This window comes from Heptranchias perlo, chromosome 38, assembly GCF_035084215.1.
Source record: "Heptranchias perlo isolate sHepPer1 chromosome 38, sHepPer1.hap1, whole genome shotgun sequence".
Taxonomy (NCBI): Eukaryota; Metazoa; Chordata; class Chondrichthyes; order Hexanchiformes; family Hexanchidae; genus Heptranchias; species Heptranchias perlo.
Window position 1 is genome coordinate 8,049,563 of NC_090362.1, and position 27,810 is coordinate 8,077,372.

Here is a 27,810-nt window from a genome sequence, read left to right on the forward strand (position 1 = left end):
TTTGACTGGGGCGGGGTACACCTGTCACACTGTAACGCAGGTGTCCATCACCAGCATCTCCACATCTTTGAATTACTAGACATTAAAGCCCAATAACTCCAGGTTGCTTCAGCTGGATGAGGGTGTTTGACCCAAATCACAATTTGATCTTGATTTGGTGCATTTTGAAATTGGGACTTGAATGTCCATTATATTTGTATTATTCATTATTTTGGTCAGATACACACGTATCAAAGCTTAGTTAACTTATCCTGCTCCCTACAGGTCTGCTTCAAGTATTTCTGTCGTTCATGCTGGCAGTGGCAGCACTCTCTCGAGGTTCTCCGCCACCACCGTCCGTTGATGCGCAATCAAAAGAACCGTGATTCCAGCTAAAACCGTAGAGAAAATGTGCGATTTTTCTATTTCAGTTGAGTGTTGAGCTGGGATTGGCTCAGACTGGGAACAGCGATTATGGACTGAAGTTCACTCCTGCACTTGCTATTTGCTGTTTAATATTCACAATCGCACTATGCACAGTGAATTCCATGGGGTAATGGGGCCCACCACAGCAGTTCCCAGACAAAAGTTCTGCACAGAGGTGATAGCCAGGTCTTGAAGGTGTTGAAGCAAATGGCTTCACATTTAGATTTTTAGGCTTTTTTACATTCCTTGCATTTTGACAATGTTGCGAGTTCATTACCTTTCCACGAGCGGGTGCCATACAGTGCCTTTAAATTTTTTTTTTCCATCAGGACCGCAGATACTGGTGAATATTCAGCCGGTTTTTTACTTAACTACAAGGCAGAGGAGTGCTTTATTTAGCAATCAAATTCAATATTTTACGCTCAGTTTTTACAGATGCAACTGCCTTTTTAAGGCTTCATTTTTTGACCAGTTTTTTTTACACTGTTAAGGTTTTAGTCAAACACAACCGTGACTCTTTCCTGGCGGCTTTTAACATTTTTGTGTCTGGGGCTGCTATTATGGACCCTGGGTCATTGTTGTAAATCAAGATGTTTGCAACCATTGGTGTGGATTTATGGATTAGAAACTGGACTGAATAACGACATTCGAGCTGCTGTACATAGTTTTAAGATGTTCTTTGCACTTTTTAATTTGCACTATGGGTAGGTAGAGGTTTTTAATCACCATTCTCACTGATGATGTGTTTTTCTTTTTGTACTTGAGCAGAAGGGGTTTGATGGCCGGGCCAGGCTGAGTATCCGGTTTAGGCCCCTTTCGGGCAGTTGCTCATTATTGTTGAAAAGAATAAGAAGCTATCGCTGAGGCCAGCTGAGCAGCTGCTTGGGTCTCTAAGTTACTTGAAGAGGTTTTTACTCTTGTGGTTTTTGATCTGAAGCTGTGTGCCAAAGAACCAGTGTCCTTAACTTTTTTTTTGCTGAGCTGTTGCCTTGTCGCTTGCTCAGCTGCTGTTGAGCATTAGTAAGGTCTCTACCTCACTGTTGTGGTATGCAGGTGTGACTACAGTTACCTGAAGTTGTGGAGTAAGCTGTTAAATGTTGGGCACAAAAATAAAGCTGTTGAAGCAGAAACTATAGTGTTGAAAATGTTTAATGTACCAGTATAGTGCAACAGTTTCACACTGCTTCCACTAAACCAGAGGCACAAAGGAGCCTATATTGTACATAATGGCCAAACTACCCAGTAATCCACCTGCTGATGTATTGCTGAACTTGCAGTGACTAAATTGTAGCAATCCTTCAGTGTGGTCATGACCAATGAATGGAGTGTACTGGCCATTGACATCCAGACTTGCTGTAAGTATTAAAGACCCAAATGGAATAAAACCCATGATGTTCACAGTATAAATGTTGTGGAGTGACTTTTTTTGTCCTTATCCTATGATTCACATTACCATTTGTGAATTGCAAGTAAAACATATTGTAGGTTCCTAAATGATCAAGTAGTCCCTCTGCTGCTCAAAATACTCAATTTTTTGATTCACCATATACAATTAATGCAGTTTAGATTTGCATCAATGACCTTCCAATCTGTTGGATGCTATCCACATTGCAGGACTAAAACTTAAAACTGAATAATACTGTACAAATCAATGATTTTTGACTTTGTACTGCTTCATGCTGTCCACTCCATTAACCAGCTTAATACAATATATTTTATACATCAAAATTCACTTTTTTTTAGAAGTTTTCTACATGGGGAATGAAGGGGCATCATACTTTGTCACTTTGATTTGCCTTTGTCCAGTGTTGAATAACAATAGCCTTGTGTTCATTTCAGTGCTTGTGGGTTTATGAATTAAAATTCAAAAGACACGGTGAATAATTAGTTTCCATTTAGTGCTTTAAGTGAATTTGATCATTGAAGCAAAACTAGCTATTTGAATTCAGTTTCTGCATATGGGCCTAAAGCAGCCATTTTATGTTTTGTGGGAGATTGCTTTCTACATTGAATTGAATCACATCATATTTAAGTTTAAATTTGCAGGACTACACATTCCAGTACTTTAGTAAGCTGGTTGCATGTTGACATGGATATTGGTTCTGGGATTCTATAAACTTCGTGTGGAATCTGCATAGTAAAATTGAATTTGCTCTTGGATCAGTAACGTGGCATACATGTAAAACTTCTGAAGTGCTAAATGTTCAAAAGCCAGTTAGAGCTGAATTTACCACTTTCAACGTGGTATTTTTTTTTGCAGGCAACTAAGACAAAGGGATAATGTGAAACCAACTTTTGTTCTTTGATGCCACCAGGAAACTAATAAATGCAGCCCTGCCCACAATGTGGCAGTGGACTGAATACCTTGAACTGCTGCAGTCCCTGAAAGGGTGCTTTGATTTTTGTTGGGTAGAAAATTTTATAGGATTTTAATGTTACAATTATGAACATATATCTGTCCCTTGTTCAAGTCAGGATATTGTGACTTGGATTGAGTTCCCATGGTGTTGCTGCTCTGTGTGGTAGAGGTCACAGGGTTGGGAGGTGGCAGTAAAACAAAGCTTGATTTGCTGTGGTGATACCTAATAGGTAATCCATACTTCAGTCACCACACTGGTGATGGGATGGATATTTAGGCTACCAGCAGGACTGCCAAACAAGTGTTTTGTCCTGGATGGTGAGCTTTTGAGTACTGTGGCTGTGCCCATCAGTTCAGTAAGTGTTCCACCACATTTCTGACTTGAGCTTTGTAAATGGAGAGGCTTAAAGCAGGGAGGGGTGTTAAGTGAGCTATTTTGGGATAGAGATTGACGGTAAGGGGCTCTGCAATGGTAATGGTGCAGAAGGTTGGAAGCAGTTAGGCTTTTCATGGAGGTGGTCATTGCCTGGTGTATTTGGTGCAATTGTTGTGTGTCAGCCCAAGCCTGCATATATGGCTTGGGTCCTGTTGTAGGCCAAATTATAATTTGGAGTTGTGAATAGAGCTAAATACCAGAATTGGCAGTAACATGCCACTTCTAACACGACTGAGGGAAGGTTGCTGCTGAGGCTATTGCTTTGTGGAACTCCTGCAGCCATGCCCTAGGTCTGCATTAATTTGGCCTCTGACAACTGTACTGTACTCTCAGTTATGCAGCTGGACACTTTTTCCCCCTCTGCCTCCACCAGTTGACTTCAGCTTTGGGACTTCTTGGTGCCACACTTGGTCAAATCCAAATCCTTGATGCTTTCTCTCCTGGCATTCATTTCTCGTGTCCAGATCAAGGCTGTGCTGAGATCTGGTGGAACCTGAACTTTGTGAGCAGGTTATTGGTGAGTTGGTGCCTATTGCTGGTATAGATTGCCTTTCATCACTGGGAGGAGGCTGATAGGGTAGTAATTGGTTGGATTGTAGGCTATTTTCTGCATTCAGAAGAAAGATCCTTCACTTGGCTGACCTCTAAAAGCACCTTCATTGCTTGGGCTAATGAATACCAAGTTTTTGGTCAAGAAGATAAATGATGAGATTGAAAACTGAAGTTGCACTAAAATGGGGTGAGGGAGTTTCAATTCCTGTGTTCAAAAGAACTCTGGCTGCTCTGATGAAGGAAATGGAAAAACTGATGTCCTGGGTGCTGCATCAAGTCTGTACACAATACTCCATGCAAGGAAAAGCATATTTATTCCCAAAGCAGCTCATCAATTTGAAAATAAACACCAACAGTACTTCATGCTGTTGGTATATCCATTCTGCTGTGTTTCTTTTAAAAGTCTTTACATTCCTTTTAGATATAGGGATAGATTAATCTAAAACTCCATCTGCATCAAGCAAGAATTCATCAGGCTGTTGCACTTGTGCTCTGCTACACTCCCTCAATTTAAAAGGAGTGCTCTTACTGCACCTGATCCTACCCAGTAATGTACTCTCCTAAACCTGTAATCTGCTTCATGCCCTTGTCACAGATTGCAAGTTTCTTTGATAAATTGGTGGCTAATAAGCATTGATGCTGTGGCCTCTGCATGGTGAGGGTACTTTTAAGTTTCACATTTAGTGTTGCAATGTTGGCTTCCAAGGTTGCTCCATCCAGTTTTAGTAAAGGGATGGTGACCAATTTTTTTTTTTGATTAGTCTTTGCTGTTTTTAGGTAGCCTCTAACCATTCACCAGGAGCTACTTTCTGGCTTTGTCCAAGACTCCCCAACCAGCAGCAATAGTCAGACTTTATACCTTAAATTTTGATCAAATCACCTGTAATCTTTTAAATTCCAAGGAATACAACCCTAGTTTGTGTAATCTCTCCTTGTAATTTAACCCTTTTGGAGTCCAGGTATCATTGTCGTAAATCTATTTGCACTCCCAAGGCTAGTACATCCTTCCTAAGAGGTGGTGCCTGGAACTGAAAACAGTACTCCAGGTATGGTCTAACTACAGCTTTTGTATAGTACTGGCACACCTACTTGCTCTTTCAGCTAAGTCATAAATCCTGTATTTAAGTACAAAGTCCAGTGCAGTACTGAGTGCTGCACTGAAGTGCTGTCTTTTGGATGAGATGTTAAAACTGAGGCTCTATCTGCCCTCAAAAAAAAACAAAAAAAAAACCCATGCCACTATTTGGAAGAGCAGGGGCCATTCTCCCTGGTGTCCTGGCTAACATTTATCCCTTTTTAAAAAATATTGGTTCAGTATCACTGGGAGCTTGCTGTGTACCAAGTGGCTGCAGTGTTTTCTACAACAGTGACTACACTTCAAAATATTTCAGTGGCTGTAAAGTGCTTTGGGATGTCCTGAGGTCATGAAAGGTGATCTATAAATGTAAGTCTTTCTAAACTTAGCAGGATAATCCACAGGGAATGAAGGAAAGTCTCCCACTGACCTTTTGAAAGTCCTGAGTTTCACATGGCAAGATTTTACAAATGGCCCACAGCACCTGACTAATAATCTCTACACCACACATACAGCAGAGAGCTTGGATGTGGGTCTAAGGCCTAACAGCATCCAATTAGAGATCAGCTCTGATTTGCCTATTAGACACATCAGCTATAACTTTACTAGTGAGACTTTTTTTTAAGACGTATTGAACAGTGCCTTTTTAAGTGTTATGTTGCATCTTTATAAGTTTAAATATCTGTAAACACTTTATTCTAGGCATATTGCAGCTTGTATAGAATGGAAGATCAATTTCAAATGCATGTAGGGGAAGTGTACAGTTGTATATTAGCTAAAAATCTTGCTTTACAATTTGATGCTATCTAGGGAAAGGTATGGTTCTGTTCATAGTGTAGCTAAATACTGTAACAGGCAGAGTTGCAATACTACAAAGGTATTTGCATTTTATGCCCTTCTCATCAGTGGTGCTGCAGGGCAGAAAGACAGATGCACATTAATGTATGTCTGATTAATTACCATTGTAAATGCCATAGAATAAGTATGGTTGGTCTGTAAATTTACTTGTTGACATTATGCACAGCAAACATGCTCCCATAGATTGATGGATGTGACAGTAATTCCTTATGTGTAGCAGAAACCTGTTTGGCTCTAGAGTAGAATTACAATGTACAGCACAGAAACAGGCCATTCAGCCCAACTTGTCTGTTTATGCTCCACAAGCTTCCTCCCACCCCTCTTCATCTAACCCCACCACAATAACCTTCTATTTCTTTCTTCCCTCCTGTTTATCTAGCTTCCCCTTAAATGTACCTATGCTATTTACTGTAACCATGTCTTGCTCCTGAATTTTATATCAGATTTATTAATGATTCAATTAGTGTGCACACCCTCAAGTGGAAACATTGTCTCTGTGATAAATGACTTGTAGCATAGGTAATGTTGTGATAAAGTATTTTCACTAAATAGTAAGCATATAGCCAGCTGTCCCAGGCTCCTGGAACCTGATGAGAGAATTCCAGCTTTGTCTTCCCTGGCCTTAAAATGCTCTGGAAATGCCAACTAAGTTTGAGGCACAGGGAAGCTTTACTATATATTAATAACACTACCTACAAATCCAGGATGGAGATGGCAATGTGTGCCTCCTGGACCCTGCCTGGTAGCTCATTTTCATATTACCGTGCACTAATCGAATCACTAATAAATCCAATCTAAAATTCAGGAGCAAGACATGGAACTTGCTAGCAGGAGGGGTTACAGGGGAAGCTAGATAAACAGGAGGGAAGAAAGGAATAGGTTATTGTGGTAGGGTTAGATGAAGAGGGGTGGGAGGAAGCTTGTGGAGCATAAACAGACAAGTTGGGCTGAATGGCCTGTTTCTGTGTTGTATGCTCCTAAACTGTCAAGCAGCAACCCTCAGCCTTGTAAACTTGCAACAATTTATAAAACTGCTAAAATTAGCATACAAACATTTTTATTTGGCTATTTTTATGCAACCATCCTAACTCATTTTAATTATCCATGTATTGTAAAAAATATTTCATTTTTACAGAATTACACAAATTACAGTCCAAAAACACCCATTCACTCCAACTACTCCGTACCAGTGTTTATGCTCCACATGAGCTTCCTTCCCACCCTACTTCATCTCACCCTAGCAGCATACCTATCTATTCTTTGCTCTGTTATGCATTTAAGGGGAAACTTGATAAGTACATCTGTTCAGCTCAACCACTGGCCTGTGGTAGTGAGTTCTGCATTCTGGGTAAAGAAGATTCTCCTGAATTCCTTACTGGATTTATCAGCAACTCATTTATGACTTTCCCAACATGCTCTTTCAACATTTTAAAACTCTACTATATTTATTGCCTCCATTTCCCTCCAATTGAGTAGAAACCTATCAGTTTATTTATTAACCACCACTTCCACACCAACAGCAGTTATTGAAATACTGCAGGGAATTATCCTCAAAAAGGCTCTCAACCAACAGATCACACTAGAAATATGTCTATAAACATGTTTTTCATTAGCTTGCACTCTCTATAGTTCTCTCATGCTTGGCTTAGGGCTAGTACTGTAGATTCAAGCCCCACTCAAACTTTAACATGTACTACAAGCTAACACTTAAATGCAGTGCTGTGGCTGTGGTACACTGTTGAAGATACTGTCCTTTGCCTGAAACATTACCCCAAGGACCTGTCTGCCCCTTCAGCTGCCTGTTAAAGGGCTCATGGCACTGTTTGAAGAATATGGGGGGGTTTTGTGATGTCTTCAACCAACATAACTAAAACAGATTATCTAGTAATTTAGCTCGTTGCTGTTTGTGGGACCTTGCTGTGCACAAGTTGGCAACTGCATTTCCCAATAGTAACTACACTTTGGCAGTACTTCATTGGCTTAAGCAGTTTGGGACATTGAGGTCGTGAAAGGTGCTTTATATAGTGCAAGTTCTTTGTACCTCTCTACAGCTACAACATACAAAAAAAACCTCAAATAAAAGCTACATCAAACCATGAAACTTAACCAGTTCATCACTTTCCAATGTGTAAATAAAGTTTCATGCTCATTAACCTCCCCCTTAAAAACATTCAGTGCTGGTACACAAGGTTAGAATTAGGTCTCAGAAGTAAATCAGTGGTTATCAGTGTCCACACGACACACATTGGTATAGTTTTTTCTGTCATAGGAACAGGAGTAGGCCATTCGGCCCCTCATCTGTTCCACCATTCAATTAGATCATAGCTGATCTGTACCTTCACTCCAGCTACCTGCCTTGGTGCCACAACCCTTAATACCCTTTCCCACCAGTCAGTGCTCAACATTAAATCCATGCTCTTTGGTACAGCCCATTGTGCTACTGTTGACCCGTGCTATTGTAGTACTTTGTAGTCTGTAATCTGGTCCTGGATCCTTTTATCAGTGCCAACTAGGGATGCTACAGCTCTTAGCAAAACCCTTAATTAGTTTTGGTTTGCTTCCGAAAACATAAAAGTTTCTGAGGCATGGCATATTTAACATTTCCTAGCAACCATTTATATAGTGTGTCCTTTGTTTGAGGACTCATGAACCCAACACCAGTCAAATTCACTCCTTTTATCTATTTGGACTTCCTAATTCCTGCCCCTCTCAACAAACAAAAACAAGCACAATATAATTCCTACCACAAATATTATATGCTCCACCCACTAGAGAATTCCCTGACTACCAACTGAACTTGAATTCATCCAGCAGAGAATTACATAAAATGTATAGGCCATTCGGGCCAACTAGTCCATGCTGGTGTTTATGCTCCACACGCGCCTCCTCCCTCCCCTTTTCATCTAACCCTATCAGCATATCCTTCAATTCCTTTCTCCCTCATGTACTTATCTAGCTTCCCTTTAAGCGCATCTGTGCTATTCACTTCAACTACTCCTTGTGGCAGCAAGTTCCACATTTTAACCCCTCTCTGGGTAAAGAAGTTTCTCCTGAATTCCCTTTTGAATTATTATAGAATCATGGAATGGTTACAGTACAGAAGGAGGCCATTCAGCCTGTTGAGCCTGTGCCGGCTCTCCGCAAGAGCAATCCAGCTAGTCCCACTCCACCGTCCACTCCCTGTAGTCCTGCAAATTTTTTCCCTTCAAATACTTATCCAATTCCTTTTTGAAAGCCACGATTGAATCTGCCTCCACCACCCTTTCAGGCAGTGTATTCCAGATCATAACCATTTGCTGCATAAAAAAGATTTCCTCATGTCACCTTTGGTTCTTACCCCAATCACCTTCAATCCTTTGGTTCTCAACCTTTTCGCCAATGGGAACAGCTTCTCTCTATCTACTCTGTCTAGCCCCCTCATGATTTTGAACACCTCTATCAAATCTTCTCTCAACCTTCTCTGCTCTAAGGAGAACAACCCCAGCTTCTTCAGTCTATCCACGAAACTAAAGTCCCTCATCCCTGGAATCATTCCAGTAAATCTTTTCTGCACCCTCTCCAAGGCCTTCACATCCTTCCTAAAGTGCGGTGCCCAGAATTGGACACAATATTCCAGTTGTGGCCGAGCCAGTGTTTTACAAAGGATCATCATAACCTCCTTGCTTTTGTACTCTATGCCTCTATTTATAAAGCCCAGGATCCCGTATGCTTTTTTAACCACTTTCTCAACCTGACCTGCCACCTTCAATGACCTGTGCATATACCCCCAGGTCTCTCTGTTCCTGGACCCCCTTTAGAATTGTACTCTTTAGTTTATATTGCCTCTCCTCGTTCTTCCTACCAAAATGTATCACTTCACACTTTTCTGCGTTAAATTTCATCTGCCACGTGTCCGCCCATTCCACCAACCTGTCTATGTCCCCTTGAAGTCTATCACTATCCTCCTCACTGTTTACTACACTTCCAAGTTTTGTGTCATCTGCACATTTTGAAATTGTGCCCTGTACACCCAAGTCCATGTCATTAATATATATCAAGAAAAGCAATGGTCCTAGTACCGACCCTGTCACTTAGCCAATTTCGAATCCAAGCTGCCACTGCCCCTTTTATTCCATGGGCTTCAATTTTGCTGACAAGCCTATTATGTGGCACTTTATCAAACGCCTTTTGAAAGTCCATATACACAACATCAACCGCATTGCCCTCATCAACTCTCTCTGTTACCTCATCAAAAAACTCAAATTAAGTTAGTTAAACACGATTTGCCTTTAACAAATCCGTGCTGGCTTTCCTTTATTAATCCACACTTGTCCAAGTGACTATTAATTTTGTCCCGGATTATCATTTCTAAAAGCTTCCCCACCACCAAGGTTAAACTGACTGGCCTGTAGTTGCTGGGTTTATCCTTACACCCTTTTGTGAACAAGGGTGTAACATTTGCAATTCTCCAGTCCGACGGCATCACCCCCGTAACTAAGGATTAGTGACTATTTTATATTTACGTCCCTAGTTTTGGTTTCTGCACAAGTGGAAACATCTTCTCTACGACTATCCTATCAAACCCTTTCATAATGTTAAAGGCCTCTATCAGGTCACCCCTCAGTCTTCTCTTTTTTAGAGAAAAGAGCCCCAGCCTGCTCAATCTTTCCCCATAGGTATAACCTCTCAGTTCTGGTATCATCCATGTAAATCTTCTCCCGTGCCTCTATTTTTATAATACGGAGACCAGAACTGTGCACAATACTCCAAGTGTGGTCTAACCAAGGTTCTATATAAGTTTTAACATAACTTCTCTGCTTTTCAATTCTATCTTTCTGGAAATGAACCCCAGTGCTTAGTTTGCTTTTTTAAAAAATAGCCTTATCAACCTGCGTCACTGCTTTTAGTGCTTTGTGAATCTGTACCCCGAGATCCCTTTGTCCCTCTACCCCATTTGGATTATTATTTTCCGAGGATTACGTGGCCTCCTTATTCTTCCAATCAAAATTCACCACCTACACTGAAGTCAAAACATTAGAGAGATAAAGGCACCAGTTGAATATGGTCCAGCAAATAGAACTCCTTTGCGAACCTTCCGCACACTCTCAACTCAACTCAACTCAATGTTCTTGGTGTTGGGCAGTTTGAGACAAGCCAGACTCCCAACGAAAAGTATCACTGCCACCAGAAGGATGGGCACAGTGCAGTTCACGTCAATCAGCTGACCAAACGCAAGGTTTCCCAAAATGGAGGCGATTCGGCTAACACCAGTGAACACTCCAAGGGCAGATGACCTGTCGAGGCAAAAATAGCAAGAAGTCCTCAAATAATATCAGGACATTAAATCCATTCCAAACAAACCTCCATTCATTAGAATTGTGCTGGTATTTTGCTGCTGCAAGAATTCTGCATTTAAGTTGAAGAAACAGAAGGAACAAAGTTATGGATACTGGACCAATATTTCAAATGTAATTTTAGCAATGTTTGCATTTTGATAAATATGTGTATTACTATAATGACTGTACTGAGGTTAAAGACTTCATCTAAACAGTGATACATTAAATATCTTGCATCTGCGTGTGCTTCCAGTCAACTCTTTCCATTGTAAAATCCTATGTCCACATTTAGAATGGTAACTGCCTATGTAAACATTTGCTGTAATTACACCCACCTGCTCATGGAGACACTGCAGTGTCACTACTGGCAGCAGGATGTCATTACAGTAAGTTTATTATAAATGTGGCCATAGGAATTTAATAATGGAAAAAATTGACAGAATGTGCACATACAGGCATGACTTTTAATATATTGTAATGTAAAACCTTGCATAAAAGTAAGGACAGAATGTATATTTAAAATAGGAACTGAACTATTCCAGTGCACCCTGGCCCAGTTATGCCCGCCTCTTTAATCCCACTTGATCTGAAGACTACACTTGGTCTCGATTCTCCGTGTGAGAATTCTCCAAGGGAGATCCATTTGTGAGAAAAAGCAATGACTCTTATTATTACTAGTCAATCTCCTGTGGCATTGAACACAGGAAATTGAGAGCAGGCGCAGTCTTTAGGTGAAGTGGGATTAGAAGGTGCAGATAATTGGACCAGTGAATGTAGATATCATCCAGTCCCCATTTTTTTCTAGTTGAAGACAATACTTTAACGGTGATTTGCTGACATCGAGAAGCAGAAAAAATGTCAATCCCGAACGACAATAATCTTTGCTATCAGATATTTCACACCCAGTTTCAGTCTCCACAGCCACACACACACACACAAGTAATAGTTCCAATCTTTAGTACGGAACCTGTCAATACTCAATTGCAGCCAGAATAGCACAGTACAGGTCTCGAAATGATGCTAAAGCTTAGTGCACCGATCAGCCCACATTTGCAGTGTTATGTACAGTTCTGCTCACACTATTAATGGGATGTACATGCACTGGAGAGGACTCAGAGAACTGCATCAAGCATAACCCCAGGTGTATAGGGTATGAGCTATGAAAAACAGGTTAGGTTCTACAGCCTAGAAAGGAGGTTAATGGGGAATCTCATTGAGGTACATAAAATATTAAGTGTTATAAATAAGTCAACCCAGTCTAATACTAGAAAATAAGTAGGGCAGAGGACATTAATTATTGAAAAATAAATTGGAAACATATTAGGAAGAATTTCTTTACTGAAAGGGTGATGAAATGTTATCCTACTGTTTTGCCTGGCAGGTTATTTCAAAGTCATTGGGAGCTTCAAAAACAGTTGGTTGCTAGGCTGGGACAGTCAGGGTACTAGAGGAACGAGCTGCAATGGGCTGAATGGGACTCTCATCCTTCTCAGTCTAGGTTCTAATTCTCCACATACCTTAGGTCAGACATTTTTTTTTATTCGTTCATGGGATGTGGGCGTCGCTGGCGAGGCCGGCATTTATTGCCCATCCCTAATTGCCCTTGAGAAGGTGGTGGTGAGCCGCCTTCTTGAACCGCGGTGACCTGAGGCACCCAGGGAACATCAGGAGAGTTCCTCCAGGACTACAACTCTCTCCAGTCAGATAAGAGTCATGTGATCTTCCCCCCAAACCCACACTATATCGAACTACACCAGTGGACCAATCCTCAGCTCTCTGACTCCCTGTGGCGTAAGCAGCAAAGACTGAAAATACACTGCAGGTAAGTCAGCATCTGTGAAAAGACAAATTAACGTTTTGGATCATCGGAACTGAGGGCAGATCGACAGGCACTTTATTAAAGTAAAGTGGAGGAGGAGAGGGGAAGAGAACCAACAATTAGTGTATTGCGGCCATCTTTATTTGTAAAACAGCCTCGAATTATCGATTGGTGTCCCAGGCGTCCCATTTCTTTTGAATTTCTTCTCCAGGCCCACAGGCTTGTCCCCTGTAAAGGAAACTTGCTGTATTTGGAATCTCACAGGACCAATCCACAACAGCTGGAGTTAAAAAGACATTTTTGTGAGGTGGCAAATGAGGCACGAAAGCTGCCACAGGGGAAAACTGACTCAGCCCCTCCTGAACCGAATCTGTGTCGAGGTAAGAGAGCAGCAGGCTGGAGTTTCTACCCAGTCAGTAGACAAAAGACGTAGCCCAAAAATCCTCATCCCTCCCCCCGCCCCCGCCCCCCCTTCTGATTGACTTGCTCACATTTAACTTAGTTTGAGGGCTTCACCCAGTGCCTGAATTAGCTCAATCAGAAACTGAAGAGTCGAGTCGGTGACATTCAAGACCTCCAAATTCAACGGCCAAGCAGACATCGTAATGTGTTCGGCAGGGACTGAGGATGTAATTTGCAGTTAATTACCCTTCCAAACCTATTGTACAGAATGGATAAAACACAAATGTGGAATGTCAAACGTTTCCTGTTCTAACAGCAAGACCCTGCTGCTGATAGGACGCAAAAAAAAATAACTCAGGACTGGTTTCAACCCGTGCTTTTATGCAGTAGGAGGGTGGGTGAAGATTGCACATCTCAAGTAAGACTCCAGAATATAAAGCTGGCCAAGTCTTATTCATTCGGAGTGGGACTCGTTCATTTTGGTTTACCAGTGTGACTGGTTTTGATACATCAAATTCCTAAAAAAACAAACACAGCTCAATACATCAAGTAGGTTTGTGATCTCACTCTTTTCAATTATAAATCTCATTCCCGGTATTTTCCCCAATATTGATGCTTCGCAAAACTCTTGGACAGTTACTCCCCCAGTAAACAATACGCTAAAGTTTATGAGGATAAAATAATGAGGAAGAATCCTCCCTCTTGGCCTTAAGCTGTAACCTTACCGCAGTTGAGTGGGGTACATTTCTAGCCCGATGACATCGAGCGAGTTCCAGGCAACGACTGAGATGGCACTGAAGAGACAGGACATGATCAGGCTCTGGGTTTTAGTCTTCACTTCCCAGATAAAGAACGCACTGAGGCCTGAGAGAAACAGACTGACACCTAGAAGACAAATTATTAAAAATCACTAAGTAACTTGCCAATTTAATTGGCCATCTATCTTTCAAACCACAGTAATTAAAGACATTGGGTGAATTTTCCACTGGTCGGGCGATGTGTGTCCACTGGACCAGTAGAAAGACATTAACCAATAATTGAATTGTCTCCTTTTGGTACTGCATGCACACCCACAGCAGGTACCTTCGACAGGCTCTGCCCATTGGAGGAACTATCAATGTTAACCTTCTTCCATGTAAATTTCACAAGATACCCAGTCACAGGGAAGGACACCAGCCTCTGGTTGGTCTCTTCGCCAAGACTGGTTGTACCACTGCTTAAAATGGAAGTTGTCCTTATAGATTGGCAATTCTATTTGCCATTTCATAAAAATTAGGAGAAACACTACCAAAACAGGCACTGCGATAGTTCTGATGTACGGTGTCAGTTTGGCTCAGTTGGTAACACTCTCGCCTCTGAGAAGGTCTTGGGTTCAAGCCCCACTTCAGCACATAATCTAGGCAGACACTTCAGTGCAGGACTTAGGGAGTGCCGCACTGTCGGAAGTGCTGTCTTTTGGAAGAGATGTTAAACGAGGCCCCGTCTGCCCCCTCAGGTGGACGTAGAAGATCCCACAGCACTATTTGAAGAAGTGCAGTGGAGTTCTCCCCGGTGTCCTGGCCAACATTCCTCCCTCTACCAACAAAACAGATTCATTGTCATATTTCTCATTTAATGTTTATGGGATCATGCTGTGCGCAGATTGGCTGCAGCATTTGCCTACAAAACAACAGTGACTGCATTTCAAAAGTGATTCAATGCCTGTGAAACGCTTTGGGAGGCCCCGAGGATGTGAAAGGCGCTACATAAATGCAGGTTCTTTATGGGCACTCGGTAGTGAATTGCAGGCAGCTCCTCATACTGTGCCTCTCTCTTTCATTTCCCTCCTTTAGCTTTTCATGTTGGTTACTCACACAGCATCAGTTTGCCTCCCAGCAGATCCATCATTAAGATAGTGAGGATATTACCAGGAAGATTGGCAGCAGCTATTATAAATCCTTCTTTGTACACTGCAAAAATAAAAATTCGTTATTTTTTTTAAAAATCCCATAAGAAAATGAACAGGATCAGAAAAAGTAGGGGGGGAGGGGGGGGAAAGAGCAGGAGATGAAAATTACTCCCATCTCTGAGGCGATTTGATCTTTGGTCCCGAGGGTGAAACTCTTTAAATATTTGCCTCCTAGCTCTCCCGATGGCTCAATGCGTAAATGCATTGCACGCTTCGGGGTCTGAATCGTATATAGGAACAGGAGGAGGCCATTCAGCCCCTTGAGTCTGTTCCACTTTTCAATTAGATCATGGCTGATCTGTAAGTGATACATTGATAGGGTGAGAGGAGCCTTGTGTGGAGCATAAACACCGCAATAGACCTGTTGGGCCGAATGGCCTGTTTCTGTGCTATAAGTACAATGTTAGCTCCACATCTCTTGATACTCCTACCTAACTTAATCTAGTGATCTCAGTCTTAAATGCTCCAATTGACCCAGCATCCATAGCCTTTTGGGAGAGAGAATTCCAGATTTCTGTCTGCAGATACCCCGCCACAGTCTGCAGATCCAGACACCCCGCCACAGTCTGCAGATCCAGACCCCCCGCCACAGTCTGCAGATCCAGACACCCCGCCACAATCTGCAGACCCAGACCCCCCGCCACAATCTGCAGACCCAGACCCCCCGCCACAGTCTGCAGACCCAGACCCCCCGCCACTGTCTACAGACCCAGACCCCCCCGCCACAGTCTACAGACCCAGACCCCCCGCCACAGGCTGCAGACCCAGACCCCCCCGCCACAGTCTACAGACCCAGACCCCCCCCGCCACAGTCTACAGACCCAGACCCCCTGCCACAGTCTGCAGATCCAGACCCCTGCCACAGCCAGTCTGCAGATCCAGACCCCCGCCGCAGCCAGTCTGCAGATCCAGACCCCCACCACAGACAGTCTGCAGATCCAGACCCCCGCCACAGACAGTCTGCAGATCCAGACCCCCGCCACAGACAGTCTGCAGATCCAGACCCCCGCCACAGACAGTCTGCAGATCCAGACCCCCGCCACAGAAGTCTGCAGATCCAGACCCCCGCCACAGCCAGTCTGCAGATCCAGACCCCCGCCGCAGACAGTCTGCAGATCCAGACCCCCGCCGCAGACAGTCTGCAGATCCAGACCCCCGCCGCAGACATTCTGCAGATCCAGACCCCCGCCGCAGACAGTCTGCAGATCCAGACCCCCGCCGCAGACAGTCTGCAGATCCAGACCCCTGCCGCAGACAGTCTGCAGATCCAGACCCCTGCCACAGTCTGCAGAGGGGATAAGGGGAAAAGGGGAAAGAAAACTGGAGAGGGAACAAATATAAACACCCAACTACAAGACAATTGGTGAATCCCCTGGAAACCGTGTGAACCGAGAAGGGTATGAAAGTAATGAGCAAACTGGACAGTGAAGTCTCAACATTCAATGAAAGTCAGGATCAGAGTGGCTATTTCACTCCACAGTGCTGGTTGTGCCTGCTGACTTTTGAACATTGGAATTGATAAGACAAAAAAAGACCAAGGTCCATCTAATTCGCCTTCTTCCATCCTGCTAGTCACATAATAATGGAGTTGTTGACTAATCATTACTCAATCTCTATCAATTAGTCTACAACATTCCCAGACATGAGGTGAGGTAAACCCCCCGTGGTGGAGAGCTTTAGGAACCAGAGGTCCAAAGTCACCTGTTCCTCCCAAGCATGTTACACTTAGCACATGTCACGCCTCAAATTACTCATATACCGCATCACAAAATGTTACTTTCTGAAGCTACACAGTTTATATTATAAAGCACACTGCAGGCTGGAATATACCACCAATTAATTTACATCGAAACTACAGCACAGAAACAGGCCATTCGGCCCAACTGCTCTGTGCTGGTGTTTTTGCTCCACACGTGCCTCCTCCCTCCCTACTTCATCTCACCCTATCAGTATACCCTTCTATTCCTCTCTCTCTCTCATGTGCTTATTTAGCTTCCCCTTAAATGCATCTATGCTATTTGCCTCAACTATTCCTTGTGGCAGCACGTTTCATATTCTCACCACTCTTTGGGTAAAGAAGTTTCTCCTGAATTCCCTATTGGATTTATTAGTGACTATTTTATATTTATGACCTCTAGTTTTAGACTCCCCCACAAGAGGAAACATTTTCTCTACGTCTATCCTATCAAACCCTATCAATATTTTAAAGACCTCTAGAGAAAAGAGCCCCAGCCTGTTCAGCCTTTCCTGATAAAGATATCCTCTCATGTCTGGTATCACCCTCTCCAATACCTCTATATCCTTTCTATAATATGGAGACCAGAACTGTGCACTATACTCCAAGTGTGGTCTAACCAAGGTTCTATACAAGTTTAACAAAACTTCTTTGCTTTTCAATTCTACCACTCTATTCTATCTTTAATTATATCACTGGAGATTTGCCCTCTCACGAACGCTGACCCTCGTGGTGAAGGGATGGGTTAACAGGTCATGGACTCCTCCATGACTGACCGATCAGGGAAGGACTGTTCAGTGATATCAGAGTGCACTGTCCATGGGGAGGGTTTACTGGGAACACACTCTCTCCAGCAGAACCTTTTAATTCCAAGCCCCAATCCATGAATGTGCACAAAACACATCCGAGTTAAGACTACAAAAATGTCCAGGATTCCCTACAGAATTTCACAGCACACAGCCCATCAATCTTCATTCATGTTTTTTTTTTGTAAAGTAGCCCAAAACGTAGTTTATTCAAATTCGATACTTTACACTGGAGATAGAATTCTCTAATAATCAGCTACAGATTATTTTTAATAAACTGCACTAGTGACATGACAGGAATTAATACCATGAAGCTGAGTACCTCCCAGATGGAAAGGCTGGAGAGAAAACGCAGATGTTTAAAAAAAGACATATACAATGGGGAATTGATAGAGTTCTTCCTCGCGCCCTCACACACACAGACGCGCCCTCACACACACAGACGCGCCCTCACACACACCCTCACACACACAGACGCACCCTCACACACACCCTCACACACACAGACGCACCCTCACACACACCCTCACACACACAGACGCGCCCTCACACACACAGACGCGCCCTCACACACACAGACGCACCCTCACACACACAGACGCACCCTCACACACACAGACGCACCCTCACACACACAGACGCACCCTCACACACACCCTCACACACACAGACAGGCCCTCACACACACAGACGCACCCTCACACACACCCTCACACACACAGACGCACCCTCACACACACCCTCACACACACAGACGGGCCCTCACACACACAGACGCACCCTCACACACACCCTCACACACACAGACGCACCCTCACACACACCCTCACACACACAGATGCGCCCTCACACACACCCTCACACACACAGACGCACCCTCACACACACCCTCACACACACAGACGGGCCCTCACACACACAGACGCACCCTCACACACACAGACGTGCCCTCACACACACAGACGCGCCCTCACACACACCCTCACACACACAGACGCGCCCTCACACACACAGACGGGCCCTCACACACACAGACGGGCCCTCACACACACAGACGGGCCCTCACACACACAGACGGGCCCTCACACACACAGACGGGCCCTCACACACACAGACGGGCCCTCACACACACAGACGGGCCCTCACACACACCCTCACACACACAGACGCACCCTCACACACACAGACGGGCCCTCACACACACAGACGGGCCCTCACACACACCCTCACACACACAGACGCACCCTCACACACACAGACGCGCCCTCACACACACCCTCACACACACAGACGGGCCCTCACACACACAGACGGGCCCTCACACACACCCTCACACACACAGACGGGCCCTCACACACACAGACGGGCCCTCACACACACAGACGCACCCTCACACACACAGACGCACCCTCCCATCACACGTCAAAATGAGTAGCTCCCCTCAAACTGAAGGTGACACCTACCTGCTGTCCTCACTGGGTAGCAGGTGTCATTTTCCACATCTTCACCATTTGAGCTGTTCCAGTTATGCGAACACGCAGAACCACCTACAGTCTCTATCCGTTTTAGTAACTCAGGAAACCACATCCACAGACCATAATATCTAGAGAGGGGAAGGGAAAGCAAGGAAATGGTAACCTAAATTCCTCAGGACAACATAAAAAGACTTGCATTTATATAGCGCCTTTCACAACTTCAGAATGTCCCAAAGTGTTTCACAGCCAATGAAGTACTTTTGAAGTGTAGTCAGTGTTGTAATGTGGGAAACGCGGCAGCCAATTTGCGCACAGCAAGATCCCACAAACAGCAATGTGATAATGACCAGATAATCTGTTTTAGGTGTTGGTTGAGGAATAAATATTGGCCAGGACACCGGGGAGAATTCTCCTGCTCTTCTTCGAAATAGTGTCGTGGGATCTTTTACATCCACCTGAGAGAGCAGGCAGGGCTTTGGTTTAACGTCTCATCTGAAAGACGGCACCTCCAACAGTGCAGCACTCCCTCAGCACTGCACTGAATTGTCAGTCTAAATTATGAGTTCAAGTCTCTGGAGTGGGACTTGAACCCACGACTCAGAGCTGCCAAAAACTGTCCTGCATTGGCCTATATTAATTGGAGGAGTTTAAGTCTACACAGGGTTTAATTACTGACCACATTAATTTGCACAAACAAGCAGCAGTTCTTTCCCCAAAGACTGAACTGTGTGAAAGGTCCCGTTCACCAAAAAATCTGAGCACAAGTGGAGCTACACGTCAGGAATAGATTTTCTTTTCCACACGGTGACGTTACTGCAGACTGTCACAGATCAGAAGCAGTGATTGTTCCCATCATCAGCAGTCACATGAACCACCCACACAACTTTATTTCACTTCTTCCTCACCCCCCCACCCCCCTTCATTTTATTAAACGCAGTGGCCTGAAGCTGGGACACAGGTCTGTGGCTGTGATTCTCCGTATATCGAGCTTCCATCTGTGCTGATGCCAGGCGTTCAATGGAGGCCAGGCACTTCCCCAAGTGAGAAAAACCTCAATTAACTCTCACCTGCCCCCTAATAGTTTCACCTTCCTTTTGATATTGTGGCCTAGATCAGAGACCGCTTGTGAGGTAATCACAGGCACCAATTTGTATCTGACTCCTCTGTGGTAGTACACAGAAGCACCAGTATATCAAACCCCTCTATCCCCCTGGCTTATCCCCATCTTCTATTTTAATCTCCTCTTCAGTTCTTGTATTGTGGTATGGACCAACTGCCTGTACACAGGAACAGGAGTAGCCCATTCAGCCCCTCGAGTCTGCTCCGCCATTCATTTGGATCGTGGCTGATCTGTAACTTAACTCCATCTACCCACATTGGTTCCATAACCCTTAATACCCTCGCCTAACAAAAATCAGTCAATCTCAGTTTTGAAATTTTCAATTGACCCCCAGCCTCGACAGTTTTTTGAGGGAGAGACCCATGAGGACGGGCAATTTGCCCTCAAGCCTCTGCCGGTATCGCTCTACAATTGGTTGGCGAGAGGGGTGCTGGAGGTGACGGGTCTCCACTTGGGACCAACCCCCGCGAGAAGAAAAACTCACGCGTGGAGGAGCAACGACGAGAGCTGATGGTGTGACACTCTGAAATACCCAGCATTCAGGCTTATTCTTTTGGTAAACTACTGAAATATCCCTCTACAGAACTGGACAAGAGAAGAATTCACAAATGCTTTGAGAGCTGCGAAATAGGTTTCATAAATCAGCGACCTGATAATTTGGCATCTTAAAATCTTCATTCACCAACCAATCCATCTTCATCGCAAAAAATGTTTAATAGTAAGAGATGCACATAAAATCACACAGTTGGGAAGATTCATTTATTTTTTTTGTCAATTTAGATGGGGCTCACTGAACTGTGAGAGATCAACAGTGTAAAATACAGCATGTTTCCATTCTTGGCAGCGGGAGTATCAAGCACTCTGAGGTCAGGTAAGGCAGGAGGCAATGTAAAGCTCCCTCTGCACTGTCCCAACAACATGCACTAACATCAAAGCACCGTTCGCACCCTTTCATCCTCAGTCCGTCAACCTGCCAATTCAGATTCAGAAGAGAGAGAGACCTTTCAGCCCATGTACCAGAGCTGAATGAACAGTGTGCACCACCCATGAAACCAGCTTTAAACGCTCAGAATCCATTTCCTGCCACTTCCCAAAATAGTGTTATTGGGGGGAGGGGGAACGGTAAACTCAACTTATACAGGTAAAGGTCCGGGGTTTGATTTGTGATGTGCGGAGTCTGCTGGTCTGAGCAGGTGACAGAAAGAGAGCGACAACTGGCCTCAGTACATTACACAGGGGGAACTTGGCTAGTTTCCACTCCTGATCACTATCCAGTGACCCCCCTCCTGATCACTATCCAGTGACCTCCACCTCCTGATCACTATCCAGTGACCCCCCCTCCTGATTACTATCCAGTGACCCCCCCCCCTCCTGATCACTATCCAGTGACCCCCCCTCCTGATTACTATCCAGTGACCCCCCCTCCTGATCACTATCCAGTGACACCCCTCCTGATTACTATCCAGTGACCCCCCCCCTCCTGATCACTATCCAGTGACCCCCCCTCCTGATCACTATCCAGTGACACCCCTCCTGATCACTATCCAGTGACCCCCCCTCCTAATCACTATCCAGTGACTCCCCCCCACTCCTGATCACTATCCAGTGACCTCCCACCTCCTGATCACTATCCAGTGACCCCCCCTCCTAATCACTATCCAGTGACTCCCCCCCACTCCTGATCACTATCCAGTGACCTCCCACCTCCTGATTACTATCCAGTGACCCCCCACCTCCTGATTACTATCCAGTGACTCCCCCACTCCTGATCACTATCCAGTGACCCCCTCCTAATCACTATCCAGTGACCCCCCTCCTGATCACTATCCAGTGACCCCCTCCTAATCACTATCCAGTGACCCCCCTCCTGATCACTATCCAGTGACCCCCCTCCTAATCACTATCCAGTGACTCCCCTCACTCCTGATTACTATCCAGTGACCCTCCTCCTAAACACTATCCAGTGACCCCCTCCTGATCACTATCCAGTGACCCCCTCCTGATCACTATCCAGTGACCCCCTCCTAATCACTATCCAGTGACCCCCCTCCTGATCACTATCCAGTGACCCCCCCACCTCCTGATTACTATCCAGTGACCCCCCCACCTCCTGAGCACTATCCAGTGACACCCCCCCTCCTGATTACTATCCAGTGACCCCCCCACCTCCTGAGCACTATCCAGTGACCCCCCCTCCCCCTCCAATACTCGCGTCTGCGTTCACAGACCAAGACTGGCTAAGGAACTGCTCCTGAGCATAAATCAACAGGAGAAAACAGGCAGCAGAAAGGAAGGGACAGAATCTAGACATTGATCAGGATTCTGGTTCCAGTGTGACTCACCCAAATGAGATGCTGAAAAAGATGAGGGAGAGAGTAATCGACCTGGAACGTAGTTCATGGGAGAGAATCTTCCTGATGGGATCCAGTCCCTGAAAATAACAACAGGACAATTAGCAATGCCCTTTGATCATGATTTGCTTCCATGTGAAAGGCTGTCACGAGCTTAAGGAAGTGGGTGTCTTTCGTAAAACTGGAGGTGAAGGAAACAACTGAAAGAGAAAGGAAGGAGTCAGCACTGGTTAGGGAAATGATGTTGGGCTGGGGAGAGCCCCAGGGATCAGTGTTAGGGCCCTACTGTACTGAGTGGAGTGTCCCAGGGATCAGTAATGGGGCCGTACTGTAATGAGTGGAATGCCCCAGGGATCAGTAATGGGGCCGTACTGTAATGAGTGGAGTGCCCCAGGGATCAGTAATGGGGCCGTACTGTAATGAGTGGAGTGCCCCAGGGATCAGTAATGGGGCCGTACTGTAATGAGTGGAATGCCCCAGGGATCAGTAATGGGGCCGTACTGTAATGAGTGGAGTGCCCCAGGGATCAGTAATGGGGCCGTACTGTAATGAGTGGAATGCCCCAGGGATCAGTAATGGGGCTGTACTGTAATGAGTGGAATGCCCCAGGGATCAGTAATGGGGCCGTACTGTAATGAGTGGAATGCCCCAGGGATCAGTAATGGGGCCGTACTGTAATGAGTGGAATGCCCCAGGGATCAGTAATGGGGCCGTACTGTACTGAGCGGAGTGCCCTAGGGATCAGTAATGGGGCCGTACTGTAATGAGTGGAATGCCCCAGGGATCAGTAATGGGGCCGTACTGTACTGAGTGGAGTGCCCCTATTAATATGACAATATATCACACTCACTTACATCAATGTGCAGCTGGTTTGCCACCACCAGTGTAGAATCACACAAGTCATTGCCTGTTTCCTTGGCAGCTCTCACTGTGCTTTCATTTTAATCCCACCATTTATGCCAGCGCTACCAAGAACGTTACAGATCATGCGAGTGGCGTCTAATGTCTCAACACTTCAGTGGCTGCATTGCCGTACAGCCTCTCCACAGGGTCTCAGGAATCATCATCTGCTGCAGAATTCTTCTCTGCAAAGGGGCCATCACCACGGAGAAGGAAGGGCAGAAAGCTGAAGTCATGGCAGAGCAGGGAGGCGACTGCGCCAATGAAGAAATCTGAGAAAATACCTGAAACCTGCCAGGCGCTAATACAAGATACCTTACAACGAGAGCCACAGATACGCCATTTCTCAAAACTGCACACCATGTCCGCAAAGTAACTGTGCCTAAACCACTTTCTCCTACACGGTGATGGCCGTGGCTCAGTGGTAGCACTCTCGTCTCTGATTCCGATCCATCGTGGGCTCAAGTCCCACTCCAGGGACGTGAGCACATAATCTAGGCTGACGTTCCAGTGCAGTACTGAGGGAGTGCTGCACTGCCGGAGGTGCCGTCTTTCAGGTGAGACGATAACTCGAGGCCCTGTCTGTCCCATCAGATGGACATAAAAGATCCCATGGCGCTATTTCAAAGAGTAGGGGAGTTCTCCCCGGTGTCCTGGGCCAATATTTATTCCTCAACCAACATCACTTAAAAAAAACAACTAGATTATCTGGTCATTATCACACTGCTGTCTGTGGGATCTTGCTGTGCACAAATTAGCTGTTGCATTGCCTACATCACAACAGTGACTACGCTTCGAAAGTATTCATTGGCTGTAAAGCGCTTTGGGATGTCCTGAGGTTGTGAAAGGTGCTATATAAATGCAAATCGTTTTTGCAATATCAGACAAACAGCAACGTCCAGACTGGTATGTAAGAAAATGTGGCCATGCTGGGGGAAGAAAGCAGCTTGGAGACAGTACCTTGAGCATCTGGTGCTTGAGCCAATCAGCACGACTGTCGTAAAACATTGAGCTGCTTTTCTCAGCGGAAGGGATCGCCAGCCGCTGAACCTAGGAATCAACGAAAAATCAAAAGAATCAGGTGTTTCAAGCAGTGAAATAACATCTGGTTCTGAAGTCGTTTAGTGAATTAGACCATGGAAATGCAAAATATCCATATAAGGAGAAAGAGGGAACACAAACACGCACGGGAGATAGAGAGAGCAGGAGCGTGAGAGAGAAATGGTCTCTTCATAAAACAGCCATTTATTATTCTTCTCTCGATCTGCTTATGCTGTCACCCTGGGCTAAGCACTAGTATGCGATCTGCTTTCAGATGATTAACCAGCATTTCCACTCGCTATCCTGCTGGACAGTGTACGTCAGCCATCGAACCACCTGGCACTCTATTCTACAAGTCAACAGCGCAGGGTGGTAAAAGTTTGCTTTAACTTAAAGCTTCTGCACTCTTCAGCTCATAATCATATCCTCTCTATGTTCAGAATATTTTTCTCTTCATTATTTAAGTCTTGACTCATTCGCTGCACCATCTTTTTGCTCCATGGCCTCTGTTCTAAATCCTGGAACCATCTTTCGCTGGCCTTCTCTCAATATTTCCTACTGCCTCAATGATATCCCACTACCGGGCATGAAACTCGACCTAATAATCCATACAGTGTCAATAACACTTCCTGGATTTATAGTCCACGGATCTACCTCTCCATCCCAATATTTTCATCTGCATCCTTGCAAAATGACAAAGCTGCAAGTATTTGGTCAATTATTACAGACAGATCTTTTCCCTGATGAATCTTATTTAACAAATCACTTTTAATTTTATGTCAGACCTTTAATGGACTACCTCGATACCACACTGAACTGACCTGTAGAGACAGTGGTCAGCCATCTACCAGCTTCTGATAGACGTGAGAGAAGGGGGCTGGAATACAAAGGGGAAGTTATGTTACAGTTATATGAAGCTCTGGTTAGACTGGAATACTGCGTTCAGTTCTGGACACCGCACCTCAGGAAGGATATATTGGCCTTAGACGGAGTTTCACCAAAATGATACCGGGGCTAAAAGGGTTAAATGATGAGGACAGGTTGCATAGACTAGGCTTGTATTCCCTTGAGTATAGAAGATGAAAGGGTGATTTAATTGATGTGTTTAAGATGATTAAAGGAGTTGATAGGGTAGATAGAGAGAAACTATTTCCACTGGTGGGAGAGTCCAGAACAAGGGGGCATAACCCTTAAAATTAGAGCTAGGCCGTTCAGGGGTGATGTCAGGAAGCACTTCTTCACACAAAGGGTAGTGGAAATCTGGAACTCTCTCCCAAAAAGCTGTTGAGGCTGGGGGTCAATTGAAAATTTCAAAACTGCGATTGATAGATTTTTGTTAGGCAAGGGTATTAAAGGTTATGGAACCAAGACGGGTAGATGGAGTTAAGATACAGATCAGTCCTGATCTAACTAAATGACCAAACAGGCTCGAGGGGCTGAATGGCCTACTCCTGTTCCTAGGTTCCTAAGACTTGTCCTCTGCTTTCTTTCAGAATTTAACTTTTTCCATTCAGTATCGGCATCGAAAACTCCCAGGTTCGGAAAAATTACAGGTTAGACGCAGGACACCAGTTCCCCATTCTTGTGGCCTGAATCATTGACTGAATTCCAAGAAGTTTTGTGCTGTGGCTCCAACACGTTCATTCACAAAACTAATCCTACCTATTTCATTACACAGACTGAGCAGAGCTCCTAGAAATCTGAATGCAACTTCCAGCAGCAGCATTATTTACAGGGTGTTATGTACGATGAAGAGGTAGGGTTACCACAGCAAGTAGCTAAAAACCATTACCCACCTCAACAGCATACTCATAAGAACATAAGAAATAGGAGCAGGAGTAGGCCAATCGGCCCCTCGAGCCTGCTCCGCCATTCAATAAGATCATGGCTGATCTGATCCTAACCTCAAATCTAAATTCATGTCCAATTTCCTGCCCGCTCCCCATAACCCCTAATTCCCTTTACTTCTAGGAAACTGTCTATTTCTGCTTTGAATTTATTCAATGATGTAGCTTCCACAGCTTCCTGGGGCAGCAAATTCCACAGACCTACCACCCTCTGAGTGAAGAAGTTTCTCCTCATCTCAGTTTTGAAAGAGCAGCCCCTTATTCTAAGATTATGCCCCCTCATTCTAGTTTCACCCATCCTTGGGAACATCCTCACCGCATCCACCCGATCAAGCCCCTTCACAATCTTATATGTTTCAATAAGATCGCCTCTCATTCTTCTGAACTCCAATGAGTAGAGTCCCAATCTACTCAACCTCTCCTCATATGTCCGCCCCCTCATCCCCGGGATTAACCGAGTGAACCTTCTTTGTACTGCCTCGAGAGCAAGTATGTCTTTTCTTAAGTATGGAGACCAAAACTGTATGCAGTATTCCAGGTGCGGTCTCACCAATACCCTATATAACTGCAGCAATACCTCCCTGTTTTTATATTCTATCCCCCTAGCAATAAACGCCAACATTCCATTGGCCTTCTTGATCACCTGCTGCACCTGCAAACTAACTTTTTGATTTTCTTGCACTAGGACCCCCAGATCCCTTTGTACTGCAGTACTTTCCAGTCTCTTGCCATCAAGATAATAACTTGCTCTCTGATTTTTCCTGCCAAAGTGCATAACCTCACATTTTCCAATATTGTATTGCATCTGCCAAATCTCCGCCCACTCACCCAGCCTGTCTATATCCCCCTGCAGGTTTTTTATGTCCTCCTCACTCTCTACTTTCCCTCCCATCTTTGTATCATCTGCAAACTTTGATATGTTACACTCGGTCCCCTCCTCCAAATCGTTAGTACAGATTGTAAAGAGTTGGGGACCCAGCACCGACCCCTGCAGAACACCACTGGCCACCAGTCCGAAAATGAACCATTTATCCCAACTCTCTGCTTCCTGTTAGATAACCAATCCTCCACCCATGCCAGAATATTACCCCCAATCCAGTGATTCCTTATCTTGAGCAATAATCTTTTATGTGGCACCTTGTCGAACTCCAAGGTGGTAAGAGGACTTATAGCACTTTTAGACTGCGGAACTGCTCCCTGTCTGAAGCTGCTGGTGATCTGACTTCACCCTGGTTACACTGTGGGGCCCACTCCGAGCTGCAACATGGAAGCAAGTTCGTATGTGCAGGTGTTCAAAAGTTGCGTTTGCTAATGTCAGGAGAGGGTCCACAACAGGTCAGCCAGAACAAACGGTGGCCAGCAGCAG

General features: G+C 44.8%; 2 protein-coding genes across 7 annotated transcripts in view; one reads left to right on the plus strand and one right to left on the minus strand.

The window, feature by feature from the left end:
- The window catches only part of LOC137304702 (cytoplasmic polyadenylation element-binding protein 1-like), a 55,932-nt gene extending 54,120 nt beyond the window's left edge, over nucleotides 1–1,812 (plus strand). For all 4 annotated transcript variants that reach the window (XM_067973369.1, XM_067973370.1, XM_067973371.1 and 1 more), the window contains one exon: nucleotides 265–1,812. In XM_067973369.1, the coding sequence (XP_067829470.1) occupies nucleotides 265–375 (111 nt within the window). In that variant the 3' untranslated portion in view covers nucleotides 376–1,812. The remainder of the gene's footprint in view (nucleotides 1–264) is intronic.
- A 4,878-nt stretch (nucleotides 1,813–6,690) lies between these two features.
- sv2 (synaptic vesicle glycoprotein 2) overlaps nucleotides 6,691–27,810 on the minus strand; it is a 77,290-nt gene continuing 56,170 nt past the window's right edge. The window contains exons 8-13 of one of the 3 annotated variants that reach the window (XM_067973373.1): nucleotides 24,517–24,606; nucleotides 22,648–22,736; nucleotides 19,174–19,313; nucleotides 15,075–15,170; nucleotides 13,947–14,106; nucleotides 6,691–10,958 (exon numbers count right to left, since the gene is read on the minus strand). In XM_067973373.1, coding sequence (XP_067829474.1) covers nucleotides 10,775–10,958; nucleotides 13,947–14,106; nucleotides 15,075–15,170; nucleotides 19,174–19,313; nucleotides 22,648–22,736; nucleotides 24,517–24,606 — 759 coding nt within the window. In that variant the 3' untranslated portion in view covers nucleotides 6,691–10,774. Of the gene's footprint in view, nucleotides 10,959–11,186; nucleotides 13,048–13,311; nucleotides 13,740–13,946; nucleotides 14,107–15,074; nucleotides 15,171–19,173; nucleotides 19,314–22,647; nucleotides 22,737–24,516; nucleotides 24,607–27,810 lie in introns of those variants that run through there. The other 2 variants (XM_067973374.1, XM_067973375.1) reach the window with 2 other exon arrangements.